Genomic DNA, 17,453 nt, shown 5'->3' with positions numbered 1-17,453 from the left:
AAAGGCAAAGTCACAAGTCCTAGCAGTGTAGCCGCCACCGGCATGATATAGCATCCGGTCTTATCTACTTCGGTTCAGCCTGAGAGCCTAATCAGTTATAACGAGATGGGCCCCATGCATGTACACTTACCTGCACACACACTCTCTCTCTCTCTCACTTACTGGGACCACTTTGACTTACGCTTCGGCCTCTTGCGCTTCGCGCTCGAGACGCAGCCGCTCCTCCTCAGCCTTTCGTTCCGCTTCCAACTTGTCAAGCACTCGCTGCCGGTACATCTGCGTGCGTCGGTGGTGGGTTGGGTTGGGCCGTGCCCATGCGAGGAAGAGTGTGGTGGAAGATGAAACATTGCCGTGAACAACAGGCTCAGGTCAACCACAGGAAACACACACACACACACACACACACACACACACACACACACACACACACACACACCTGTCTGAGTTTGCCGGCCGTATCTCGCAGCTGCTGGTTCTGTTTACGCCTGTCTGTTGCTTGGTTGATGGTGCGCGTCTTGATCACATCCCTCTCTGCCGCCTCCTTTTCTCTTCGTTCAGCCACAGCCTGTCGCTGCTCCCTGAATTCCCTCACCTTCCTCTGCTTCTCCCGTTCACGCTGACCAATCAACCGCAACGCCCAAAACGACACATGTGAGCAACTGCGTGTGCATCCGCCTGCATGTGTGTGTGTGTGTGTGTCGCCTCGATATGTCACAATGCATCGTTTCCACGCTACCTTTGTCATGAGTTCTTCATCAAGGAGCTGCAGCCGCTGTTCTGCCGGCGCCGGCACGACACGTTTCGCCTCCTCTGGGTTCACCGTCGATTGCCGCTCAGCGCGCACAGTCTGCGTCAGGTGTGCGTGCGTGTACATGACAATGTGCGGGCGAATGAGGTCATGATAGGCAGAGGAACCCAATGTGTGCGTGCGTGTGCATGACAATGTGTGGGCGAATGAGGTCATGATAGGCAGAGGAACCCAATGTGTACGTGAATCATTCGCACGAACATGCTAGTCATTCGAATCACACACACACACACAGACACACACACAGACACACAGACACACACACACAGACACACAGACACACACACACAGACACACACACAGACACACACACACACACCTGCGCCTTTTCGCGTCGCCCGGGGTCTGCTGCTTCCCAGCCAAGCATAATCTGCTTCAACTCGTCTTGCTCGCGCGTGTCTTCGGAGAACTCAATCTTGCTCTGGTTGTGACCATGAGTGAGCACAGCATAACCCACACAACAGGTGAGCTGGCGGTGTAGATACACGAACAGGAGTGCACTCACTCGCAGTGCACTTGGTACACCACAACCCACATCCTGCCAACACCTGCTCGAAAGACAACAGCACAACACGCACCATGCATGTGGCCTTGATGGTGATGGCTGGACCAGACACTGTGCGCTTCATGCTTGCGCTCTTGCTGCGACGCTGTGTACCGGAGGGCGGCAATGGCTCCTCCCCAAAGTCCTCAGGCACATCTGCACATGATGAATCATGACAGTAATGATGACAGTAATGACGACAGTAATGATGATGAGGATGATGATGATGTTGGCGACTCGAAAGGGAGAGTGGCGTGTGTCGACAGGAAAGGAAGACTGGGCACGCGGAATAGCAAACAACAAACCCTTCTCCAAGAAGCAACATACCCAGCAGCTGACAGGAAATCTCGAGCGTGCGCTTGGGCACAGACTGTTGCACGGCGCGCGTGTCAGGGCGAGCGTTGCTCGCTGTTCGCTTCTTCTTGGCGCTCTTTGACTGCAGGAAGTGACGGATGGTGTTGTCGATGTCATGGTGTCAGGTGGAAGGATAGCGAAATTGAAGGAAGGAACCATCAATCGCCATGAGAACGTGTACACACAAACACACACACACATACACACGAAACACAACGCACATACACACATAGCCAGGCATCCCACCTTCCCCTTTGGCTCTGGCTCTGAGGGCTCGGGCTGGGAAGAGTCATCGTCCTCGTCAAAGTCATCAGCAGCAAGAGGCGGCAGCACCAGTGGAAAGAATGCACGGTGCTTCACGGTTTGCCTGGACATGTGCAGTCGTGCGTGACAATGAGAATTGCGCAAGGGGGAAGAAACTTTGCTGCAGCATTCCTTCACACATACACACACACAATTGGGGGACATGCTGGCAACGAGAGACGTTCGCACACACGCGTGGCCACACGTGACTTTCTTACTTGAAGAGCTGCCGCCCATCGCACTTGACAGCAAGAAGCAGCGTGCCCTCGTTGGAATTGTCCAATGAAGCGCAGATGTGCACGGGTTGTGCTTTGCTATGCACTTGCAGCAGCAACCTGTAACAGTGCAGAGACAAGTGAGTGTGTGCTAAGCAGATGACCTTGCAGCGAAACTGGCCGACTCATCCGAACAACCCCAACACATGAACACAAGCGCATCTCCCATGCACACATACACGCATACACACATGAACCCACAGATACACAGACCCAGACACATCACACACATCCACACATCCACACACACACACACACACACACACACACACACACACACACACACACACACACACACATGTACGCACGGGTATTGGCGTCGATCGCGCATAATGGGGGACGTGTGCTCGTCATCAAAAGTCGGTGGGCGCAAGTCGGCAATTAAGTCTTGTGGCAGTGTATCCTTGGACGTGACACGGAGCTTCCAGTGCACGGGCCCGTTGTAAGATGCGGAGGCACACCAGCCAAGCAACTTGTATCCTTGCTGCGTTGGCTGCAGCTCCACAGGCAGCGTTTGCTCGCCAGCAAAGGGTAACTGCACAAACAGTCAATCATAAGACCACGTGCAAGCGTGCAAGCACAACACCACATGAGCTCGTTCTATCCATCCAGCAAGACGTAGTGGGGCAGATACACGCACAACAAGCGAAGAACCGTTGACATCCACACGAGAGCACATGTACACAACGATACACATGCGGATACACAAACACACGAACCCACAGATACACACACCCACAGATACACCCACGTACACACATACACACACACACATACACACACAGACGGCTGCAGAAAGAGTTCAAACGCACCAGGCGCCCCGTTGCGCAATCGAGAATGCGCAGTCCTGCGGACACGGGCAGCGGCGAGTCGAGGTGGTGCGGTGGCACCTCAGGACCCTCCGTGTCAACCAGCAGCGTGAACCGAACATAGCACGCGCTCTCCACAGTAATGCGCTTTTGGAAGAGGAATTCGAGGTGCTGATTCTGCGACAGTTCGCCGTCACCAGTCGCCAGCAGGACCTGCAAGTAGGCAGAACCATTTCGCCAGAGGCAATGGTGAGGAGAAACGAAGTGTGTACAGGCGATAGTGGGTCATGGAATCTCACTCTCCACACGATGGTACACACAGGAACACGCAAACTTCCCTTCACAAACAGGGAAATTCAAGCAAATGCACACACAGACACACACACACACACACACAAGCAGACAGACAATGGAGTGCGTACGTTGAGGTTCATGGCCGCGTCGGCGGCAAACGGGTGCGCGGAGAGAATGGCGGGGCATTTCTCATCAGACATGAACATCTTGGCAGCCTCAATCATGACGCTTTCACTCTGTTGGCGAGTGGCAAGGGCATCCCACACCGCCGCGCCCTGCTGCAGCGTGCTGATCTCCTTTTGTGTCCTCTCCTCCTGCAGGCGCTTTCGCGTGAGAAATCCTCGCATCACCGCCTGGATCTGCACGGCGGCTTGCTCCCTGTTTGTTGATCACAACACAAAGCAGCAGAAGGCGTGTTGTCAGCAGTGAGTGCAGCATGCATAAGTGACATGCACTAGGCCCCACGAAACAACAACAACAACAGCCAACAACAGCCAACAACAACAACTTAAACAACTTAAACAACAACAACAACAACAACAACAACAACAACAACAACAACAACAACTTAAACAACAACAACAACAACAACAACAACAACAACAACAACAACAACAACAACAACAACAACAACAACACCTTTAACAACAACTTAAACAACAACAACAACAACAGAAAAACCAATGCCAAGCTCCCCCACTCAACAGCACCTGAGCTTCTCGTCCTCCTCCGAAAACTGCTGCGCTGCGAAATCGGGCTGCCCGCCGCTGTTGGTGCCCGTCGTCGCTGTCGAGTCACGACCCCGGCTGCGTGTGCTCGTGCGTGTGTTTGGTCGGCTGTTGCTATTGCTGCGTTTTGTGGCGTTGGCGGGCTTGCCGTTGTTGTTGTTGTTGTTGCCCTCGGTATGTGAAACAGTGACGTTGATGCTGTGTGGAGACGAGCTGGTTGGCCGTGATGACGATGTGGCCGTGCCTTCACCCTCCTGCTGCACAGCATTCCCTGCTGTGTTGTGTGCTTGCTTGTTGTCCCCCTCGGAGCCGTTGTCAGGTGTGAGCGATCCTGTGCTGTTGTCGCCACTGCCGTTGGCACCTTGGGTTGCCACCTCGCCACCCTTGTTCTTGTCGTTGCTGTGATTGTCACTTTCCTTGCTGTCGCCATCACGGCCGGTGCCATCAGCCGTCTGCGCCTGCGGGCGAGCAACGTCAGCCTGCAGGCCCGCGCCAAACACGGGCAGCGTGTGTGCTGCACCTTCACCGCCGTCGGCTTTGGTGAGGCGAACAGACCCATCAGCCCGCACGGAGACGTTTGCAAGTAGGTTTGGATGACTGTACTCTTGCACAAGCAGCGCTGGTGGTGCAAGGCCTTTTGGCGCCGATGACTTGGGCAGAGCCACGCTCTCAATCCACTTGCCAAGCAGTGCAACCACATCCCGCACAGCTGTCGTATTGAGCAACGGGATGCAAGGCAAATGAGTTGTGAGCTGAGACAAGGGAGTGAAAGATCTGGCAACGATGGCCTGCACAAGCAAACGAACCAACGAAACCGTGTAACATAACAACGAGAACAGACAAACAAACAAAACCAAGACAACGAGACAGCCAGACACAACAGCCTGAGCAAGATGAGCAGAGCGCTAGCACCACTGCACGGACCTTGTTCACGCTTTTGCCATACGTCTACGTTTTGCATTTCAATGGCGCTTTGAATGCACTTGGAAAATGGTTCCCAGAGCTCGGCGGGATAAAACCCAAAGTGGCGGTGGAGTTTCTTGACGCAATTCGAAGCAGCCTAAGAGACCAGAGAAATGTTGTTTGGAGAACATGTGATGAGGAGTTGCGAAACAAAAGGAAGCAAACGAAGCAGCCTGAGGTGTGTTGGTATGTTGGCGTGCGTGCATGTAGCACATGTGCTACGAACGCCACCTGCTTTGCGTCAGCCAGCTCTGGTGATTTGAGCGTCGTCTCCACAATCTGCACATTTGTACACACGGATCATTGCAGCGGGGGTCAGAAAACGAAGTGAGCCAAGGCGCACTGTGTGCTCGTGTGTTTCGCTGTCACTCTCATTGTCAACCCCCTCCCACACACACACACACACACACACACACACACACACACACACACACACACACACACACACACACACACTTTTCACACACACACACCCTCCCTCAACTGACCTGTTCGACAGCAGTGACGTACGCCTGCATAGTGCAGCTCGGCTGGGCAAGGCGAGGGAGCACAGCTGACGCCGTTCCAAGCACAACGGGCTGCACCACACAATGCCACCAAGGTGGGAGATGAGGTGTTGAGTTGAGCACGGAGCACACAGAAGCAAGTGAGGGCCTGATACAAACGTATTGAAATGGAGAATAGACGCAACATGCGCGAAAACACACGCCCACACATGCAAGAAGCATGCGCACACACAGACAGACACAAACAAACATGATTGAACAAGTGCAACGGACCTTGTGTGCGAGGATAGAGAGACTGCATGCAAACGGGTGTTGGATGGTGACGGCGAGGATGTGGCGGCCGGCGGGCAATTTGCAGAAGGCGGAGAGGGACGAAGACGTGCGCAGATACACCACAGGCTGGTGGGGGTGGGGAACGTCGCAAGCAAGGGCAGCATGTTTGTGTTTGTGTTTGTGTATGTGTATGTGTATGTGTATGTGTATGTGTATGTGTATGTGTATGTGTATGGGTATGTGTATGTGCACGTGTGTGAGAGAGGGGCGATGAATGAGGAAGATAAGGGTAACGAATATGGCGCTCGAAGGTCATGCAAAGCGTATGTAATACGCATGTGCAATGACGTTGCACTTGTGTGACTTTGGTCGTACATCGGTGTCGTACGTGACAGCGTCCCACTTGTGGTGGTGCATGAGCACACATCCCTCCTGCTCGCAAGCACAGCAATGGTTGAAGAGAACCGGACATGTGTTAACAGGTCGTTAACTGGGCAGCACAGCACTGTGTACAAGCGGCTGCACAAGTGGAGCAAACAAGTGCACACACTAACAAGCAAGCAAGCAAACAAACAAACAAACAAACAAACAAACAAACAAACAAACAAACAAACAAACAAACAAACAAACAAACAAACAAACAAACAAACACAGCCAGAAATAAGCAACCCAGGTACAGAATCACAACCAGCACAGCTCAACGCACAAACGCACCTGGGGCCCCGTTGTTGTTGCTGACATGTGTGCTGGTGTGAGATCGAGTGCGGATGATGGGCGCGAGCTTGGGAACGGGGGCAGCTCCAGCGAGCGCGATGAAAGCGTGCCCGTGCGTGATGCCAGTGATGCAACGTCAGCGCCCGTCATTGTATTAACACGCGAGTTTACACGCGACCGCGCCCCCTTTGGCGACACGTCGCGGTCTGGGCCTGGCTCTTCGGGAACTATTTCAAGGGCAGTTGCACTCCGCAGCGGCGCGCGGGAGGGAGGAGTGACGTTTGAGGCGGGCGGGACTGGCGGGCCGATGGCGAGGTTGAGGAGGAGGAGGGACGGCTCTGTCGAGTCGACATGCAGGAACCAGCGCTCGTGATTCCGCAACTCCATGGCCTGGTGGTAGCAGTCGCGGTGGTCGTGGTGGTGGCGGTGATGGTGAGGGGTGTGTGAGTGGATGGAGTGTGTTTGCTGTGAGCAGATGACGGCCAGTGTTCATCCATGTAATACATCGATGTAATACATAGGATTGAGGTCATGTGCGCACACGCACACACACGCACACACACACACGCACACATGCGGACTGAGAGAAGACATGCACATGGATCAAACCCACGTCATAGTCTGTGACGGGTGCTGGTTCCTCGTCACCAGTCCGCTGCTGTAAGGACACGCCCTGACCGCGCACGCGCTGCAGCACAACATGATGGCTGTACCGGTGGCTCTTGTGGTACACGCGGACGGAACTGGTGTGTGTTGGGGAGGGGCGGAAGCGTACACAGCATGCAACACGTTGTGAGGCAGTGCCGAAGTTCGGCATGGTACAACAACACACGCGCACAGATGTACACGCGCGCGTACATAGTCACACGCACACACACACACACCTATTCACGGACATACAATGGTGCCGCTGCCGAACACATGTACGCCACGCCAGACGTCACCACATCACCAAGAAAAACGAGAATGTGGGCAGCACAAACCTGAATGTGCGGAAGAACTCCTCGCTGGTCATGAAGAAGCGAAAATGCGGCGTTGGCTTTCCTGCCGCGTGCATTTCTGGTGCAGAACGTGAAAGATGGGTATGTGTGTGTGTTTGGGGAGGGGGATGTGAATGTGTGAGTGAATGTGTTTGCGTGAGTGTGAATGAGAGTAGTTGACTCCAAAATATTTGCAACGAAGCGTGCACTTCACGGACAAATACACGAGTACAAACACACGCACACACACACACACACACACACACACGCACACACACACACACACGCACAACTCACTCTTGAGCTCGCGCTCCTCAGTGCGCAGGCGGTCGAGGCTGACGCCGAGGGCAATGCACAGCGGTTTCGTCCATCCTTTCGGGTCGTCTGGTCGCTCTGTCTCCAATTCAGAGGCTGAGGTGATGGACTGCACATCGCCGTCCTGTGCGTCTCCGCCTTTCGTTTCCGTGTTCGCGCCATCGCCACGGTCGCTGCTGCTGTCGTCATCCTCTTCTCCCTCCACATCGTCTTCAAACCCAAGAGAGCCTACAGTGGAGGCCAAATTGTGTATGCGTGTGCGTGTGTGCATGTGTGTGTGTGCGTGAGTGTGCAAGCAAGAAACGCTGGAGAAAACCTCGCAACCACACACACACACACACACACACACACACACACACACACACACCTGTTGACCAAGCGATGGGGGACGTGAGCTCGAAGATGTATCTGCACTCGTCCTCTCCCGGCAGCAGCACGGCGTGGCACGCGAGAATGCGAACTGGCAGCAGGGGACAGTGGGGTTCATGGGTCAGTTCGTTGGTTGAATATGTGAGAAGGGGGAAGAGAAGAGAGCAGCGGCACAGGGAATGGTAAGACGTGCACAACCACACGTACACACACACACACACACGACCCATGTACATATGTACACACACACACACACACACACACACACACACACACACACACACACACACACACACACACGTTTCAGCCGCACACGCACAAACGCGTTTGCACCTTCGTGCGAGCGAGAGGGGTCAAGGCCGGCGTCGCTGTTTGTGTTTTTGTCGCGGTTGACACTGGCGGTCACAAACCAGTTTTCAAGCTGTTCCGGATGCGCATCGGGGGCAGGCTCAACGATGCTCGCCCTCCCGCTTGCAGCTGCAGTGCCACAAATACACACGCACATATACGGAAGGAGGAATGTAGCGTGTTGGGGTTGCGTTGGTGAGGCATCACGCTACAAGCCACATAACGCGACACGAGTGCATCGTCACCACCGCCACCACCACCACCATTGACACCTCGTGATGATGCTGCTGATCGCGCTGCGGACCGGCGTCCGCTGCCACGCCGCTTCTCCTCGGGCCCAACATCCGGCCCTGGTCATGGCGGCGATGGTGGTGGTGGTGTTAGGTGTGATGAGGATGGTAACAAGAATGGTGGTTGGAGATAGTGTGAGCAGGCGTGACAGCGCACGTGTTGTGCGCGCCTTCACAATTGCACGTGTCCACAACAGGGCACGAACATTGGGGCCTGGGGTCCTGGACAAGGTCCTCCTTATCTTGTGTCAGGCGACTGTACGTGCACAGTGCATTGACACGTGCAATCATCGCCGCACGCGATTGCTCCGTCCTGTTGAAAGCAACCAGCATCAACCGTGTAAGATACAAGTACGCGCGCACACAAGCACACACACACACACATAAACACGCATATAGGGGCATGTACATGCGTGCGCTTGCATGACTGACATTGATGGAAGGAGCCTGTAGACAACGGGATACCAGCCCGTGAGAGCAGCCATCACGTTGAACTGCCCAGCCTCGGGCGTTCCCGGCCTGGTGTCGTTCGTAGTGGTGATGGTGGTTGATGTGAGATGATGGTGGTGGTGGAGGTGGTGGCGGTGCGGTCAGCATTCGCACAGCAGACAAGCGGGCGTGTTGTCGCAACAGAACGAACACACACACACACACACACACACACACACACACACACACACACACACACACACACACACACACACACACACACACACACACACACACACACACAAACAACACGCGCGCGGACCTGAGGTCGAATGAGAGGGAGGCGATGCGGAGAAGGGCCTTTGTGACGATGATGGGCCACAGCTCGGGCTCAGTGCTCTGCGGAAGAAGAATTCTGTTCTCCGCATCAAACGGCACAACATCGTCAACAACCACTTTGCGCCAGTGGCCCTGTTTGTGCGTATACGCGTGTATGTGCGTACATGCGTGCACGTACATGCGTGCACGTATGTGAGTGTCCGTGTACGAGGAAAAGAGGGCATGCATAACACACACACACACACACATACACACACACACGACGACAGATTGGGCCCTCATCACAAGCGTGTTCACAACACGATGCTATCACCACCAGCAGCACCTCCAGCAGCAGCACCAGTAACCAGAGGGGTGCTTGCTCACCAGCCAGAAGAGCTTGACGGCGTATTTGCCCCCGGTTGTGTTGGCCGCCGCCTGCCCGTCCTTTCCCCGCGGGTGCACCAGATGCCACGGCCGAACCGTGTGCGCCTCTAATATGGGGGGGGGTGTACGTGTGCATATGTGTGTGTGAGTGTGAGTGTGAGTGTGTGTGTGCGTATGTGTGCGTATGTGTGTGTGTGTGTGTGTGCATATGTGTGCGTATGTGTGTGTGTGTGTGTGTCCGTGCGCCAGTGAGCAAGCGACCTGTGGCGACTGCTGGCCAGCGTCACATTTGAAGCAACCACAAGGAGGCACATCACCAGCACCGCCGCCTCCCTTACCACTGCCTTGTGGCGGCCGCTGTAGGAAACTGAGAGCAGAGATAATCTCGCGCATCAGCTGTCCACGCAATGCACACACGCGATGCAATGGAATGGATGGAACCACATGTAAGATGACAACTCCAACGCAGGTGAAGGAGAGGTGTCACACCGGTTCTTGCGGCCAACATGAGCAAGCGAGACAATGACACACACGCACGCACACATATGCAATCGACTTTACCGGAGATTCCATGATGTGCTGGCTCTTGTGATACAACGACACCCATGGCTCCTGAGCACGTTGCACACCAGAGGAGAGGGATGAAGACAAACAAACAGCATCAGCCAACGATCACGAGGCAGCTTGCAACCCAAACGTTGACAAGGGCCAAGGCGGGCAGCCAACACGACAGCGATACAATGTACCCACACGACACAGTACACTTACAACACACAATACACACGTCAACACACACACTCACACACACCACACACACGTCGACACGCTCATGCACACACGTCGACACGCTCATGCACACACATACACACATGCACACAACACACCTCTGTGCGTTCGACAAACTTCATGCGCTTCTTTCTGAGCCAGAGCTGGTCGCTCTTTGCGAGGACGCGAAAGGCGGGAACGGGACGGAAGCGAGACGGGGCCACCATGTGCGCCGTGGATGGCCCGCTCATGCGTCGCCAGCGTGATACAGCGTCCTATGGCATGCAACGCAGGCGCACGTGGTCAGTGTAGGGAGGACAGCCCGTGTCTGGATAGCAGCGCATGCGCATGTGGCGTGCCTACACATATGCACAAACCCACACACGCGCGCTCACATGCACAGTGACATGCACCCAAACACACCCACTTCACACACATTCACACGCATGTACACTTGTACAGGTCTTTGCATACCTCCAGACTTCGCGGCATGGGTGTCACGCCGAGGGGGTCCTCAAAGGGCCACTGCAGCAAAGGCAACGCAGGTACACGCCATGTGAACACCATACAAGCACACTTCACGCAGTGTGCGCAACACATCACCGCAGGTGCGCAGAGCAGCCCGTCTTACCTTTGTTCTGTCTTTGCCTTTGGCAGCATCGGCCTGAATACCAGCACACCGCACAACATGCACTCAGGTGAGCAGGGGTCATTACATATTTCCATGTGCGCGCGCGCGCGTGTGTGTGTGTGTGTGTGTGTGTGTGTGTGTGTGTGTGTGTGTGTGTGTGTGTGTGTGTGTGTGTGTGTGTGTGTGTGTGTGTGTGTGTGTGTGTGTGTGTGTGTGTGTGTGGCACAGACATCTGGCAAGATGCGGCTGCCAGGGGACGGCATGACATCAGCAATGGCGCAGTGAGACTTACGCTCCAGCGTTCTGCCAGGATATCGGCTTCTGTCCACTTTGGAAAGAAGGTTGCAGAGCCTGATGACGACACATCGTCACCTCCTGGCTTGCCAGCACTGGACTTGGGCCGGCTGCTGCACTCACACGAAATACACACAAGCACAAGTAAGATCACGTTCAATGTGTGTGTGTGTGTGTGCACTGTGTGCGTGGACGTCGATACATCTGCATGTGTCTGTGTTTGGTGCACCTTCCCCTGCCTCGCTGACCCTTCCAACCCTGCACACACACAACACACAACACACACACACACACGCACACACACGCACAACACAGCACACACACACACACACACACACACACACAACACACCTTTTCACTCTCTTTGCCATCGCTTTCGTTGTGTCGTTTGGTTGGCAACCAATGCGGAAAAGTGTTGGAAATCATTCAGCAATCGCCAATTCTTGCCTCGTTCTTGGCAACTCCAATCAACCCACAACCACACAAACACACACTGCAGCCACACAACACGACGCGTCTCTTGTTGAGAGAAGCAAACCAACGACCGCCCAAGTGAGACTGTGTGAGACAGGAAACATCGCTGTGATCGCGAAGGAAGTGCGGTTTAGAGAGCAAGGCACGGCCGGCCCTCATTCGCAGCAACAGCCACACAAGCAGCGATGGAGGCGCCACTGAGGGCGAAGCCTGCCGCCATCGTTCACGACAGCTTGATTCCGGTTAGTCGATGGCGGTTGCAATGATGTCATAAATGCGCTTCCTGCTCGCCCTTCTCGCCCACAGCTCTCCCCTCCCCCCATGCACAGCACACACACACACACACACACACGCACACACACACACACACACGCACGCACACACACACACACACACACACACACACACGCACGCACGCACGCACAAGCGAATGTAAGTACACATGGGCACATTTGTGCGCGTATGCATGCACGCCCATCTCACATCCAGCACAACACCACCCATCTTGAGCAGGAAGCAACAACATCACGCATCACGCTGCAGAACGTCGGGCCTCGCATCGTGCGAGTAGAGCTGGCACAAGATCTTTCCAAGGTTCTTCTTTGTCAACTGTACTCGACGCTCACATGTTACCTGCACGTCAGAGCATACATTGGTTGATGCATTGTCGCGTGGAGCTCACGCTTGCTCTCCTCACGGTTGCGTAACCCTTTCTCCTCTCTCGCACATATTGCAGGATGTGCGGGCTGCTTTTGTCAAGGGAGAGGCAGACTTTGTTCAGCTCGCCCCTGGCGTGGTGCGGTTTCTGCAGCCCACCCAGCTTCCCACTTGACCATCATCACGCACACACACACACACACATGCATGCTCAAGCATGCACCCACAACTTGCTTGTGTGCACATGTTCACACACACACACACATACAACCGCAAGCAAGTACGGACACACAAGCACAGACAAGTACACGCGCATGCGACGCGCACACAAGCACACACGGCACGCAGTCATTTCCTCACGCAACACAACACTGCACGTTACGTATGCCCTCCTCACCCCAACCTCAACTGCAGAGCATTGATGTGGACGTTGCAACACACGTGAGCCAGGAGCTTGAGGATGCTGTGCATTTCTTCGTGGACGGCGAGATGGAGTTCCAGGTGCCCGTGGTGTACACGGCCCCGCGTGCGAAGGTGAAGGTGGATGCGCCCGTTGACTTTGGCGACGTGATGGAGGATGGGGAGGTGCACACCAAGTGGACCCGCCTCGTCAACGCCGGCAACGCACCGGCCCCCTTTCGCCTCCTGACAAGAGAGCTGCACGATAAGCGTCTTCGCGTCATCCCAGAGTCTGGCACGCTGGCGCCCGCCGGCACTGAGGGCGATGACCAGATGCTGCGCGTGGAGTTCACAGCGACAGGCACAGACATGTGCTGCGAACAGCTGGGCGTGCTCGTGGGCGATGAGGTGCAGACGGAGCTCGACATCCAAGCCAGCGTGCTTGGCCAGTCGCTCTATCTCGCCGATCCCGTCACGGGCAAGCGGGTGACATCGCATGACCTCGGGTGCATCTACTACGGCACAGAGCGCCCCTTCAAGGTCATCATTGTCAACGACAGGCCCGCCGACACCATGTTTGTCGTGCAGCCCGTGAGCCACCACGCGTGGTTGTACACCGCCAACGGCCGTGAGCCGTGCTTCTCCTACGCCAGCGCCTCCGACATTGTCGCGCCAGTGCCGGTGGACGGCCACCTCACCACAAACGAGCGACGCGTGTGCTCGTTCATCTTCCAGCCGTCGCTCTCCGTGGAAGAGCTGCAGGCGCCAAACTGGCACGAGCTGCCGTATGCCGCGCGGCGCGATTTTCGCTGCAAGTTCAAGCTGATTGGTCTGAACACATCCCTGGCACACGAGATTGAGTTTACGGGGTCTGCTGTTGTGCCCACGTTTACGCTCGCCCCAACAATCCTCAAGTTTGACGACTGCCTCGTTGGCGAGAAACAGGTGCGCTGGCCTCTCGTTGCACAGTGATGTGCTTGAGTGTGGTTGCGTGTCGACGTGTCTGTGCATGTGCATTAGTGTGTTCATGTGTATATGTATATGTATATGTATATGTATATGTATATGTATATGTATATGTATATGTATATGTATATGTATATGTATATGTATATGTATATGTATATGTATATGTACATATGTGTGTGTGTGCGAGAGGATGTGTGCTGCTTGTTGTTTTGCTGATCACTTCATTCACAACCCCCTCCCTCCCCCCCCCTTCCCCCGTGTTTGCACCCACCACATTCGCATCACAGGAGATGGCTGTGACGCTCGGCAACACGTCCAAGCAGCTGCCTCTCTCCTACGATGTGGACCGCGCTGCACACTTTAGCGCCTCGCCCGCCAAAGGGCTCCTCCTCCCCGGGCAGACAGCGGACATCATGGTTGCATTCACTCCCCACCAGCCTGGTCGTCTCAGGACAAACCTCGCCGTCAACATTGGCCACGGCACCGTCAAGGCTTCCATCCTCGTGCGTCGGTGCCTCCTGTTGATTGCTTGGCTGCATATGCGCACATGTGCGCGCTGCTATGTGTATCTCTGTGTGTATGTGTGCATTCGTGTACCCATGCGTATGTGTGTATCTGTGCGCACCAGAACCTTGTGCTGCCATTCACGCCACCATCACTCGTCCTACTACGACCATCACTGTCACCATCACTGTCAGGCTGACGGCACTGGAGTGATGGGCCGGCGCGATGAGTTGGCACTGCGCTCGGCGAGACGAACAATGTCCCGCTTCAGTGCAAAGCCAGGTGTGCGAGTGTGTGTATGCGCTGTGTGTGAATGCACGTGTATGCATGTGACTGCGGTGGATGCACGACTCATGCAGACCAGCACAGCACAAGACCTCTCATTTTCACCCATCCTCACCTCCCTTTCCCACCACCACCACCACCACCACCATCAATACGGCATCAACACATTTACAGTTCCGGAGGGCCACATGCCTAAGAACGCTCCCCTGGACACGGGCAACATCCAACGGAGCCTTTACTCTCAAACGCAGATGCGCAAGGCCAGCCGCAGTGCGCGCCTGCGACCCCTGCCCACCATCCAGGTGACGACCACAACCCCGGCCACGCCCACCAGCCGCGCTGTTGCTAAACGCGTGAAGCAGCGCACGTCATCGTTCCGTCCGGCACCAACGAAAACGCCCACGTTTGCGATTGCACCACGCGATCTGCAGCAGCTGGAGTTTCTGCCCGAAGACAACATCGATTTTGGTCGCGTCTGCGCGTACTCGCAGCTTGTGCGCAAGATCACCTTCCACAACACGCTGGCGGCGGAGCTGACGCTGCAGGTTGGCTGTGCGCGGTCTGAGTTTGCAGCCACTGTCTCGCCCACAACAGTGCAGCCGGGGGAAGTTGCCACCATCACCGTCAACATGCAGAACATCGACCACCAAACCGTACGTGTGTGTGTGTGTGTGCGTGTGTGCGTGTGTGTGTGTGTGTGTGTGTGTGTGTGATGCTGGTCATTCCACCGCCTCATTCAAGCCTGTTCTTGCTGTTCCGGCCTCATCCCGCCCAAGACGTCCACACCCTCACCCTCACTCACCACTCACCACTCACTCACTCTCACCCACTCTCATTCACGCACGAACAGCCGCGTTCTCTGAAGACGTCGGTGGTGCTACTGGTGAACAAAGTCCACGAGTTGCACATCCCCGTGCAGGCAGAGGTGGTCCCGTTTGAACTGCAAGTCGACAGGGCCGAAATCAAACTGTCCTGCGGATCCTGTGTCCGCCAGCCACGCCCCTGCACGTTTATGTCTGTGACGAATCCGTTTGGGCGCGACGCGCGTTTCTATTGGGAGGCAACGGCGGTCAAAGCAGGGCAGCCCGTGGACGATGTCACCGCATTCCGCGTCGATCCACGTGAGTGTTTTGTTCTGGTTGTTGGTTCGTTTTTTTTTTTTTTTTTTTCGTTCGGTCATGTGTACTTTTGCATCCGCCATCTCGCCCACAAGCGCACATGGTTCCCACAGCTGGTTTTGTTCTCATCACATTCACCCTCTGCTCACCTCCTCCCTTGCAATTGCAACTGCAACTGCCTGATGGCACCGCCTTGGCAGCGGAGGGTGTGCTTGGGCCGCTGTCCACGGCAAAGGCGCAGGTCACGCTCAGCCCTGATGCGTACGACACAAACACGCAGTACACACTTCGCCTCAATGTCGAGCACAGCGACGAGGTCAAGGTACGCTTCATGCGGTATTTGTCTGTCTGTCTGTCTGCCTGTCTGTCTGTGTGTGTCTGTCTGTCTGTGTGTCTGTGTGTGTGTGTCTGTGTGTGTGTCTGTGTGCGTTTGTTCATGAAGTGGCTGGCAATGCTGCCGTTGGCTGCGATTGTGGTGCGCTTCCATATGTCCGTTGCGGTTTTCGTTCGCGGCGTTTCAACTACCCTCACAATCATCGGCGCTCCAACACACACACACACACACACACCTCCTCTTCCTCTTCCTCATACACATCGCCCTCCTCCACCAGACGGTTGCGTGTCGCGCGTCGTTTGCGCATTCGCGGTGCAGTTTCAAACAGAGTCGCACATCGTTTGGGTCTCTCAGTCAGAACTCGCGCGCAGCCCAGACCACCCGCCTCTACAACGACGGGTCTGTCGATGCCTACTTCCAGATTGTCGACGTCTACAGCCAGTTCAAGGTGGGCGCGCGTGTACATGTGTGTACATGTGTGTATGTGTGTGCATGTGTGTGCATGTGCGCGCGTGAGTGTGGTGTTGTTCTTCCTTCTCCTGTCATGTTGCGGTTCTCTCGTGCGTTTATCCGACCCGCTTCGCTTCAAATGCTGCTTTTTGCATGAAGGCACAGTTAATGTGAAATCACATTCACACTCACACGCGCATACAACCCCGATTCACACACACTCCCTCATCTCTCTCCCCTTCCCTTGTGCCAACGTCTCGATGACAGCTGTCTGAGGTGTCCATCACGCCCGCCAGCGGATATGTGCCAGCGCGCTCCTTCCGTGAATTGCGCGTGACGTGTGCACCAACACGCGTTGGCAAGTTTGATGCGACCATTGTCGTCAACATCAAGGGAAACGACACCCTCAAGCACATCATCACGGGCCAGGTTGTGCCCATCAAGCTTGCCATCAGCCGCGCTGACTTTGACTTTGAACGCGTTGCGCTGGGCCAGTTCCGCTCCCTCCCCTTTACCGTCACCAACAACAGCAACAGCCACGTCAAGCTCTCCTTCGACTTTGGCGA

General features: G+C 55.3%; 2 protein-coding genes across 2 annotated transcripts in view; one reads left to right on the top strand and one right to left on the bottom strand.

The window, feature by feature from the left end:
• The window catches only part of PTSG_01043 (uncharacterized protein), a 12,701-nt gene extending 605 nt beyond the window's left edge, over positions 1–12,096 (bottom strand). Inside the window, exons 1-35 of the mRNA XM_004998461.1 lie at positions 12,049–12,096; positions 11,696–11,810; positions 11,404–11,436; positions 11,247–11,297; positions 10,892–11,047; positions 10,569–10,619; positions 10,346–10,403; positions 10,008–10,114; positions 9,625–9,773; positions 9,306–9,392; positions 9,080–9,186; positions 8,856–8,933; positions 8,569–8,712; positions 8,234–8,326; positions 7,849–8,094; positions 7,555–7,630; positions 7,185–7,314; positions 6,572–6,961; positions 6,233–6,289; positions 5,858–5,983; positions 5,567–5,656; positions 5,310–5,357; positions 5,040–5,175; positions 4,098–4,824; positions 3,516–3,765; positions 3,097–3,306; positions 2,593–2,819; positions 2,228–2,344; positions 1,953–2,073; positions 1,680–1,788; positions 1,387–1,508; positions 1,128–1,229; positions 737–847; positions 437–616; positions 182–276 (exon numbers count right to left, since the gene is read on the bottom strand). Of these exons, the coding sequence (XP_004998518.1) occupies positions 182–276; positions 437–616; positions 737–847; positions 1,128–1,229; positions 1,387–1,508; positions 1,680–1,788; positions 1,953–2,073; positions 2,228–2,344; positions 2,593–2,819; positions 3,097–3,306; positions 3,516–3,765; positions 4,098–4,824; positions 5,040–5,175; positions 5,310–5,357; positions 5,567–5,656; positions 5,858–5,983; positions 6,233–6,289; positions 6,572–6,961; positions 7,185–7,314; positions 7,555–7,630; positions 7,849–8,094; positions 8,234–8,326; positions 8,569–8,712; positions 8,856–8,933; positions 9,080–9,186; positions 9,306–9,392; positions 9,625–9,773; positions 10,008–10,114; positions 10,346–10,403; positions 10,569–10,619; positions 10,892–11,047; positions 11,247–11,297; positions 11,404–11,436; positions 11,696–11,810; positions 12,049–12,068 (4,919 nt within the window). The 5' untranslated portion in view covers positions 12,069–12,096. The remainder of the gene's footprint in view (positions 1–181; positions 277–436; positions 617–736; positions 848–1,127; positions 1,230–1,386; positions 1,509–1,679; positions 1,789–1,952; positions 2,074–2,227; positions 2,345–2,592; positions 2,820–3,096; positions 3,307–3,515; positions 3,766–4,097; positions 4,825–5,039; positions 5,176–5,309; positions 5,358–5,566; positions 5,657–5,857; positions 5,984–6,232; positions 6,290–6,571; positions 6,962–7,184; positions 7,315–7,554; positions 7,631–7,848; positions 8,095–8,233; positions 8,327–8,568; positions 8,713–8,855; positions 8,934–9,079; positions 9,187–9,305; positions 9,393–9,624; positions 9,774–10,007; positions 10,115–10,345; positions 10,404–10,568; positions 10,620–10,891; positions 11,048–11,246; positions 11,298–11,403; positions 11,437–11,695; positions 11,811–12,048) is intronic.
• A 35-nt stretch (positions 12,097–12,131) lies between these two features.
• PTSG_01042 (uncharacterized protein) overlaps positions 12,132–17,453 on the top strand; it is a 13,506-nt gene continuing 8,184 nt past the window's right edge. The window contains exons 1-11 of the mRNA XM_004998460.1: positions 12,132–12,413; positions 12,685–12,765; positions 12,908–12,967; positions 13,243–14,172; positions 14,484–14,699; positions 14,895–14,982; positions 15,160–15,638; positions 15,836–16,106; positions 16,304–16,425; positions 16,715–16,885; positions 17,155–17,453. The exon at positions 17,155–17,453 is cut by the window's right edge and continues 7 nt beyond it. Coding sequence (XP_004998517.1) covers positions 12,357–12,413; positions 12,685–12,765; positions 12,908–12,967; positions 13,243–14,172; positions 14,484–14,699; positions 14,895–14,982; positions 15,160–15,638; positions 15,836–16,106; positions 16,304–16,425; positions 16,715–16,885; positions 17,155–17,453 — 2,774 coding nt within the window. The 5' untranslated portion in view covers positions 12,132–12,356. The remainder of the gene's footprint in view (positions 12,414–12,684; positions 12,766–12,907; positions 12,968–13,242; positions 14,173–14,483; positions 14,700–14,894; positions 14,983–15,159; positions 15,639–15,835; positions 16,107–16,303; positions 16,426–16,714; positions 16,886–17,154) is intronic.

Source organism: Salpingoeca rosetta, assembly GCF_000188695.1.
Source record: "Salpingoeca rosetta unplaced genomic scaffold supercont1.2, whole genome shotgun sequence".
Classification (NCBI taxonomy): domain Eukaryota; class Choanoflagellata; order Craspedida; family Salpingoecidae; genus Salpingoeca; species Salpingoeca rosetta.
This window is presented reverse-complemented; position numbering and strand designations above follow the sequence as displayed.